The sequence below is a fragment of the Arachis duranensis genome, chromosome 3 (assembly GCF_000817695.3).
Source record: "Arachis duranensis cultivar V14167 chromosome 3, aradu.V14167.gnm2.J7QH, whole genome shotgun sequence".
Lineage (NCBI taxonomy): Eukaryota > Viridiplantae > Streptophyta > Magnoliopsida > Fabales > Fabaceae > Arachis > Arachis duranensis.
Window position 1 is genome coordinate 64,583,252 of NC_029774.3, and position 9,820 is coordinate 64,593,071.

Sequence of the window (9,820 nt, forward strand, 5' to 3'; positions counted from 1 at the left end):
AAGGTGAATGATTTCCTTAAAATTTAATGCATAAGATGGCAAAACTTTGAGAAGAGTTCTTTGGTTTATGATAGGTGATGAAGCAAGAAGACAATGGTGCAAGGAGATCTTGAAGCAAGAAGGATAAGCAAGTTACCAACTTGGTCCTCAAGTTGGCAACGCCCATTTGATGCAATCAGGATGAGTTAGCACATTGGCAACTTGGTTTCCAAGTTGCCAACGCCCAAATTGGTGCTGCCAGGAGGATTAGCACGTTGGCAACTTGGAAACCAAGTTGGCAACGTGCTAGTGCATGTTCAACAGAATTTGCAGCCTGACCTTGCCCTCTTCAATGGAGTCTATCTTGAGCTACAAAACTTCAAATGAGATGATTCTAGTGGCATTGGAAGGTAGAAATCAAGAGCTTTCCAATCATATATGGCACTATATGGTGGACACTAAATTTGATGGAGGAAACTAGCCCTGAAAATACATAGATGAACATGGTATCAACCTGTAGTAAGGCCAACTGACCTCTTCACCTTCTATGGAGTATATCTTGAGATTTAGAGCTTCAAATGGTGCACTTTAAACGGCATTGGAAAGTAGACATCTAGAGCTTTCCAACGATATATGATAGTCCATGATGGAGCATGAAATGGAAGCTCAAATTAGAGGCAACTTTAAGCCCCAAGAACAAGGAAATGGAGCATTGCAAGTTGCCAACTTGAGGACCAAGTTGGCAACGCCAGGAAGCTACCAGGGGAGATGCATTGCACGTTGCCAATGCCAAGACCAAGTTGGCAACGCCAAGAAGTTACCAGGGAAGGTGCATTGCACGTTGCCAACGTGAAGACCAAGTTGGCAACGCCAGGAAGCTACCAGGGGAGATGTTGGCATGTTGTCTCTGGCGTGTTTGCCAACAACGTGGGCAACAACGCCCAAGAAAGGAGGAGGAAGGCATCTCGGCGTTGTTGCTGGCGTGTTTGCCAGCAACGTGGGCAACAACGCCCAAGCCAAGAAGAAAAGAGAGCCTGGCGTTGTTGCTGGCATGTTTGCCAGCAACGTGGGCAACAACGCCCAGGCAGCTTGATGTTGCTCTCTTCAAGGGCGTGTATCTTGAGCTAGAAAACTCCAAATGAGGTGAAATCAGTCGCATTGGAAAGTAGACATCAAGAGCTTTCCAACGATATAACATAGTGAGGTATTGGAGTTCAGTTGAAGGTTCAAAAGCCAGCTTCATTTGGAGCCCCAGAAACCTTGGGCGTTATCATGGGCGTGTTCACCAAAAACGCCAGGCAGCCTGACCATACCTTCTTCAAAGGAGAATAACTTGAGCTATAGAGATCCAATTAAGGTGCTTCCAGTTACGTTGGAAATCTGACATTCAGAGCTTTCTAACCATGTATGATAGTCTATAGTAAAACACAAAATTGAAGCTCAAACAAGAGGCTACTTGGGCACCAAAAACTGAATTCAGAAAAGGCCAAGTGTTTGGCAACAACTTGGGCTGGCAACGCCCAAGCACCAAGCCTGGTGCCCAGGAAATTCCTTGCACGTTGCCAACGTGCATAGAGATAGCGTTTTTGGCAACAACGCCCAGATGGGCCAGAATTGATGAGGACTTGCTCTTGTTCTCTTCACCACTTTCAAAGGGGAATTCTTCCTTAATTGGATCAGGAACTTAACCATGGAAAAGCCCACATTGCCAATCCAATTGAGGTCCTCCAAATGAGTCTTGGGAGTAGTATAAATAGAGTTAAATTTTGTACTTGAGGACTCTTCTTTTCACTTTTTAGAGACCTTTACTTTTACTTTGACACTTCGATTATTCTTCACTTTCGGGAGGATACCCGAAAGCTTTTTTTTGTTTTTCTTGCAACTTTCAATTTTCAGTTTTCTAAGAACTTCTTCTTCTTCATTCTTCACTTTCTTTACTGCTTAATTTTAATGTTTATCTTTGCAATTTTTGTTGAATTTAGAGCTATGATTCACTAAACACCCACCTTCATTAGGGGGAAGAGCTCTATTTATTTGAATGGATTGACAACAATTCTTCTCTTTCTCAATTCAAGTGGTTCATCCAAGAGGAATCTCTTGTTCTTCACAGATTCAATTACATTCGAGAGAAGGATTGTATCTATATGAATTGTATGGTGAACTTGAGAAAGAATCCATAGAATTTAGTTTAGAGTTATCCTTTCATGATTTCTTTGATCAATACACTTTGGGTTGGTATGTGAGATGTAACCTCCCTTGGTTGAGATCCTGGAAGTTGTGTGGCTTTGGATTAGAAATTGAGCTTCACCTCTTCTCATGACCAATTAGATCACGAGAGTGGCAATTGATTGTGTTGAGAGAAATTGGATTGCCAAGAGATTGGGATCCAATTATTCACAATCTGCCATGGATCTATACCCATGATTGAGAAGGAGTTGAACCAAGTCAATCTATGATAATTTACATCTCTGATCCCTAATGATTTCTCCATCATTAATTCTCATCTCTTTTGTTCTTTAGTTATTTTGAATACCCACTACCCAATTCCCTTTTACTTTCTTGCAATTTATCATTCTGTCACTTATATTCTGCTTCCTACTTCCTGCAATCTATTCCTCTGCTCTCTAAATTCTGCAACATTTACCTTCTTGTAATTTACTTTCCATGTCATTTAAGTTTCTTGCACTTTAATTTTCAGCTATTTACTTTCATTTTCTTCCTTTATTCTAGTTCTTTAAATTCCTTGTCATTTAATTTTCTATAAGTACATTCAAAAATCAATTCTCATGAATTCAAAACCATGTTTGCTTGACTAAATATACCATTTAACTAAAATTGCTTAATCTACCAATCTCCGTGGGATCGACCTCACTCTTAGTGAGTTTTATTACTTGATGCGACCTGGTATACTTGCCGGTTGTACGTGAAATCTCATTTTTACGTATCAAGTTTTTGGCGCCGTTGCCGGGGATTGGAAAAGATTGACAATGATTAAGTAAATGGTAGTTTAGATTAAGCATATTTTTTATTTTTGCTGAGCCCACTAACTGTTTGACACTTTGTTTCACTAACTTCAATTCCACTCTAGTTATAGAGTGTCTCACTTGTGATTTTGGTTGTTTGTGTATGTCAGGAGCTAATAGACTTAATCCTGAAGACGAGAGGATCCTCCGAAGGATAAGGAGAGCAGAAAGAGGAAATGGGATAGTCGGTGAAGAGGAATCAGAGGGAGAGGACCAAGTCATGGAGGACGACATGCACAATCCTCCTGGAGGAGCTGCTAACAATGATGGACCACCTAGAAGGGTGTTGTCTTCTTACACCATCCCTGATCCAAGACATTGTGGGAGTAGTATTGCCACCCCAAATATTCATGCTCATAATTTCGAGTTAAAACCTCAGCTCATCACCTTAGTACAAAATAACTGCTCATATGGAGGGGGACCTCTTGAAGACCCAAATCAACATCTGTCTGTTTTTCTAAGGATATGCAATACAGTGAAGACCAATAAAGTACACCCAGACGTCTACAAACTGCTGCTATTTCCATTCTCTTTGAGGGACAAAGCCACTCAATGGCTAGAGTCATTCCCCAAGGAAAGCCTCAATGATTGGGATGAAGTGATGAGCAGATTTCTAGCAAAGTTCTACCCACCTCAAAAGATCATCAAGTTGAAGACAGAGGTTCAGACTTTTAGGAAAATGGACGGGGAGTCGTTATATGAAGCTTGGGAAAGGTATAAGGCACTAATGAGAAGATGCCCACCTGACATGTTTAGTGATTGGGTCAAACTCTAAAACTTCTATGAAGGCTTAAATCTAGAAGTAAGAAAAGGACTAGATTACTCATCAGGAGGTTCACTCAACATGATGAAGACTGCAGAAGAGGCTCAAGACCTCATTGAGATTGTGGCAAACAATCAGTACTATTACTCATCAGAGAGGCAACATAACCCAGCCCCAAAGAAAGGCGTGATGGAGCTTGAAGGTGTTGACGCTATCTTGGCACAAAATAAGTTAATGCACCAACAGATTCAGCAACAAATGGAAATGATAACAAAGAGAATGGATGGCCTCCAACTAGCATCAGTGAACACAACAAATCAATCATCACTTGAATAGGGCCAAGGTGAAGGGACCACTGTTGAACAGCCACAAGAACAAGTTCAGTACATGCAGAATACTTCAAATTCTCAGGATGAATTTCATGGTGATACATACAACCCATCCTGGAAAAATCATCCTAACCTAAAGTGAGGTGAAAACCATTGGCAAAAGAACAATAACCACAACCACACCCGTAACACAAACAACCAAAATCACCATGCCACCAACACTAACCAATATAGAAAAACACAAAATACATATCAACCACCTCATAATAATTCACAAACTCACCAAAACAACTTTCCTGCACCAACAGCCAACTCACAAAATTACCACACTAATCCACCCAACAACTTCCAACAACAATCAACCCCCATCATATCCCCAATTGACCATCATGAGACCAGAATCTCCAATCTTGAAGCCACCTTGCAAGCACTCAATCAAACCACACAAGCACTTGCTCAAAGCACTCAAACCTTAATCAAGGGACAAAAGGAACATGAGGCCACCATAAAGAATATTGAGCGACAAGTGGGACAATTAGCCAAACAAGCTGAACGGCCAACCAATGTTCTCCCAAGTGACACAATACCCAATCCGAGAGAAGAATGTAAAGCTCTGCAGTTGAGGAGTGGCATGGTAGTTGGAGAAAGTTTGAATAAAGAAGCAATAAAACCCAAGAAGCAAGACACAGTGGAGAAACAAGTGGAAGGGCAAGATGAAGAAAAGGCTTCAACATCTCAAAGAAGCAAAGAGGCTGTCAAGCCACAAGGCAAACCACCCAGTCAAGAAAACCACCACGATAACAAGGGGAATGTGAAGCCACAACAAGAAAATAAAAATGAAGGAGTAAAAGCTTATGTACCCAAGCTTCCATACCCAACCAGGATACATAAAGGAGCAAAGGACCAACAATTCCCAAGGTTCTTAGAAATCTTCAAAAAACTCGAAATCAACATCCCATTGGCAGAAGCTCTGGAACAAATGCCATTATATGCAAAGTTTCTTAAGGAATTGATCACCAAGAAGAGAAGTTGGCAAGAAAAAGAAACAGTAATTCTTACTCAAGAGTGCAGTGCCATCATTCAAAAAGGGCTACCACCAAAGCTCAAAGATCCTGGCAGCTTCCTCATACCCTGCACGATTGGGAACATGGCCATTGACAAATCACTTTGTGACCTAGGAGCAAGCATTAACTTAATGCCCCTCACCATGATGAAGAAAATGATGATTCAAGAGCTTAAACCCACAAGGATGTCACTCCAACTTGCTGACAGATCCATCAAAATACCAAATGGAGTAGTTGAGAACCTCTTGGTGAAAGTGGGAAACTTTATATTCCCGGCTGATTTTGTGGTCCTAGATATGGATGAAGAAGGGAACAACTCAGTCATTCTCGGTAGACCCTTTTTGGCCACAACAAGAACAATCATCGATGTGGAAAAGGGAGAGATGATCTTCAGAGTACATGATAAACAAATGACCATAAATGTCTTCAAAGCAATGCAGTATCCTGCTGAAAAAGAAGGCTGCATGAGGATTGATATGGTGGACTCATTGGTTGAAGAAGCATTTGAGGCAAACCATCAAGTGAAATAAGATGAAGTCCAGAATATCCAAGAACAAGAGGAGAACGAATTGCAAGCACTAGAGGAACCAATGGAAGCCAAGAAAGAAGAGGTGCCACAACAAGAGCTAAAGCCACTACCCTCTCATCTCAAGTACGCGTTCCTTGGTGAAAAGGACAGCTTCCCAGTTATCATCAATTCTACATTGAGTGCTGATGAAGAAGAAAAACTCCTTGTAGTACTAAGAGCCCACAAAAAATGCATTGGGATGGACCATTGATGACTTGAAAGGAATAAGCCCTGCCATATGCATGCACAAGATACTCTTGGAAGAGAACTCTAAACCAGTGGTACAACCTCAGAGAAGGTTAAATCCCACAATGAAGGAGGTTGTTAAAAAGGAGGTGCTGAAATTGTACAAAGCTGGGATCATTTACCCCATCTCTGACAGCCCATGGGTAAGCCCAGTGCAAGTGGTACCCAAGAAAGGTGGCACGACTGTTATTGTCAATGAGAAGAATGAACTTATCCCAACAAGAACTGTGACAGGTTGGAGAATGTGTATTGATTATAGAAGGCTGAATGATGTCACACGAAAAGACCACTTTCCCCTTCCTTTCATTGACCAAATGCTTGAAAGGCTGGCCGGTCATGCATATTACTACTTCCTTGATGGTTATTCTGGATATAACCAAATAGTTGTTGACCCCATGGACCAGGAGAAGACATCATTCACATGTCCCTTTGGAGTCTTCGCATACCGAAGGATGCCATTTGGGCTGTGTAATGCTCCAGCCACCTTTCAGAGATGCATGTTATCAATCTTCTCGGATATGGTAGAAAAATTCATAGAAGTATTCATGGATGATTTTTCTATTTTTGGTGATTCCTTCAATACTTGTTTACATCATCTTACCCTAGTCTTGAAAAGGTGCCAAGAAACTAATTTGGTTTTAAATTGGGAAAAATGCCATTTCATGGTACTTGAAGGAATTGTACTTGGTCACAAAATTTCAAGAGAGGGTATAGAGGTGGATAAGGCAAAAGTAGAAATTATTGAAAAACTTCCTTTACCAAACAATGTGAAAGCTGTTAGAAGCTTCTTAGGGCATGCTGGATTCTATCGAAGATTCATTAAAGATTTTTCCAAAATAGCAAAGCCACTTAGCAATCTGCTAGTGGTGAGCAACCCTTTTCTCTTTGATGATGAATACAAACATGCCTTTGAGACTCTAAAAGCTAAGCTCACCACAGCACCAATTATCACACCCCCAAGCTGGGGAATGCCTTTTGAACTTATATGTGATGCAAGTGATCTTGCCATTGGTGCTGTGTTGGGGCAGAGAAAGGAAAGGAAACTTCATGTTATCTACTATGCAAGTAAAGTATTGAATGAGACCCAAAGAAATTACACCACAACAGAGAAAGAGTTACTAGCTGTGGTATATGCTTTTGATAAGTTTAGGCAATATTTGATTGGATCAAAAATTCTTGTTTATACTGACCATGCTGCTCTTAAGTATCTTATGTCAAAACAGGATGCCAAACCAAGGTTAATTAGATGGATATTACTTCTACAAGAGTTTGACATTGAGATAAAAGACAGAAAGGGTAGTGAAAATCAAGTTGCTGACCATCTTTCAAGGCTGCCACAAGGAGCAAATCAAGACACTTTTCAATCAGTAAATGAAGACTTTCCAGATGAACACATCATGCAAATTCAACACATTCCTTGGTTCGCAGGCATGGCCAACTACAAGGCAGGGAGGAGCATCCCACAAGAATATACAAAGCAACAAGTTAAGAAGCTGCTACATGAAGCTAAGTTGTTCTTTTGGGATGAACCCTTCTTGTTTAAAAGATGCCCAGATGGAATGATTAGAAGATGTGTGCCAGAAGTGGAGATGAAGGACATATTGTGGCATTGTCATAACTCTAGCTATGGTGGTCATTTTGGAGCAAAAAGAACTGCAGCAAAGGTACTTCAAAGTGGATTTTACTGGCCATCCATCTTCAAGGATGCTAGAGATTTTGTGAGTCATTGCAATGAATGCCAAAGAGGAGGTGGCCTAACAAAGAAGAATGAGATGCCTCAAAAGTTCATCCTAGAGGTGGAGCTCTTTGATCTATGGGGAATAGACTTCATGGGACCTTTCCCTCCTTCCTACACTTTCAAATACATTTTGATGGCAGTGGAGTATGTTTCGAAATGGGTTGAAGCAATAGCCACAACCACATGTGACACCAACGTGGTATTGCAATTTCTAAAGAAAAACATCTTCACTAGATTTGGAGTGCCAAAGGGACTTGTAAGTGATGGAGGGAGCCATTTTTGCAACAAACAATTGAACTCTCTTCTCCATAAATATGGAGTAACTCTTAAAGTGGCAACACCCTATAACCCCCAGACAAATGGGCAAGCTGAACTTGCCAACAGAGAGCTAAAGAGAATCTTGGAGAAAACTGTAGGAGCAATAAGAAAAGATTGGGTAAGGAAGCTGGATGATGCACTCTGGGCATACAGGACAGCATTCAAAACACCCATAGGGAAATCTCCATTTCAGCTAGTGTATGGGAAAGCATGCCATCTACCTGTAGAGCTTGAACACAAGGCCTTTTGGGCCACTCAACTCTTGAATTTAGACGCTCAAGCGGCAGGAGAAAAGAGGCTACTACAACTCAATGAATTGGAAGAATTCAGATTGAAGGCATATGAGAATGCTAGAATATACAAGGAAAGAGCAAAAAGGTGGCATGACAAGAGAATCTCTCCAAGAACATTTGAACCAGGCCAAAAGGTGTTGCTATTCAACTCAAGACTGAAGATCTTCCCTGGAAAGCTGAGGTCTAGATGGAATGGTCCATCCACCATCACCAAAGTATCACCTCATGGATATGTGGAATTACTTGATGAGAATTCAAAAGAGACCTTTATAGTCAATGGGCAGAGGGTGAAACTCTATCTTGGTGGCCCCTGGAGCAAAGAAGAAACTGTACTATGGCTAGCATGAAAAAGGAGGCTGCATTGTCAAGCTAAGGACAATAAACAAGCGCTTCATGAGAGGCAACCCATGCACAGGAGTCTTTTATTTTTATGCTTTAAGTAGTTAATAATGAAAGGGTACATCATATATCTAAGAAAACAAAAAAAGAGTATAGCATATAGTATATGCAAGACACTAAGTTTGGTGTGACAAACCTTAAAGAAATGCAGATTTTTTTTGCAACACTTAGTCACAAACTAAGTTTGGTGTCCATGCATGCATAAAATGCTAGAAAAAATATTTTAGTTTAATTCAGCATATAAAAACACCCTCAGAATTAAATTTTTCATTTTAATTAAGGCCTCATTAGGATTTCAAAAAAAAATTTAGATAGCAAAAGTCAAGAGTTTGTTTTCCAGAATCTCAAAGTTTTCATTTTTGTTGCAGGGAAGTGAAAGAAAGAAGTGATGGAGAATCTTGGGAGAGGAGTTCATGGATGCACATAGAAGAAAAAGGAAGTCACATGTGCCTTGGAGTTTGTGCTTTGGAAAGAACCACTCAACATGCATTAGCTAGAAGATTCATACTTCCCATGCCACAACCAAACCATTAAAACAATGCTTCCACCATGCAAAGTAACTATGAACCCCCAACAACATCTCACTTCACTTCCACTTCTATATATAGACCACCACCATGCTTCACCAAGTCATCCGAAAACACTCCCCTTATTATTCTTACTTGTTTCACAAACTTTAGTCTCTAGACTACCCGTACCATCTTCACTCCACAAATCCCTTTCAATCACTTTCAAACCTTCATTTCTTACCCAATAAGCTTACCAATCTAAGCCTCACTTACTTACACTTCTTGTATGCTTGAGGACAAGCATTGCTTCAATTTTGGTGTTGGGAAGATTCGACCATCACAATTCAATGGCCTCATCAACACGAGCTAGGAAGAAGAAGGATAAGCAACCTGTTCCGAGGGTTACCTGAAACTGTAGGTCGATCTCGGACGAGATCTTCTGTGCTGGTCGGAACCGACGTGTCTGGCAGGTGTGTAGCGACCGGAGCTGGTGTGTCCGACTTGTTGGACTTGGTGATGGTGCTGATCCTTCGTCCCCGGAGGGTGGGGGGTACCTGCAAGAGACTCCGATGCTTAAGTTAGCAAGGGTAT

General features: G+C 41.0%; 1 protein-coding gene across 1 annotated transcript; it reads left to right on the forward strand.

Annotated features, from left to right (window-relative positions):
• Positions 1–4,725: 4,725 nt before the first annotated feature.
• On the forward strand, positions 4,726–5,688 carry LOC107479476 (uncharacterized). The gene is made up of 2 exons (XM_016099606.1): positions 4,726–5,012; positions 5,166–5,688. The coding sequence occupies exons 1-2, from the start codon at positions 4,726–4,728 to the stop codon at positions 5,686–5,688; spliced, it is 810 nt and encodes a 269-aa protein (XP_015955092.1).
• Positions 5,689–9,820: the final 4,132 nt, after the last annotated feature.

What these genes read in the sequence shown, in the direction of transcription:
- LOC107479476 (XM_016099606.1), top strand. Translation starts at nt 4,726, where the DNA reads ATGGTAGTTGGAGAAAGTTTGAATAAAGAAGCAATAAAACCCAAGAAG. An exon ending in AAGGACCAACAATTCCCAAG is followed by an intron (nt 5,013 to 5,165) that starts GTTCTTAGAAAT and finishes TCAAGAGTGCAG; the next exon opens with TGCCATCATTCAAAAAGGGC.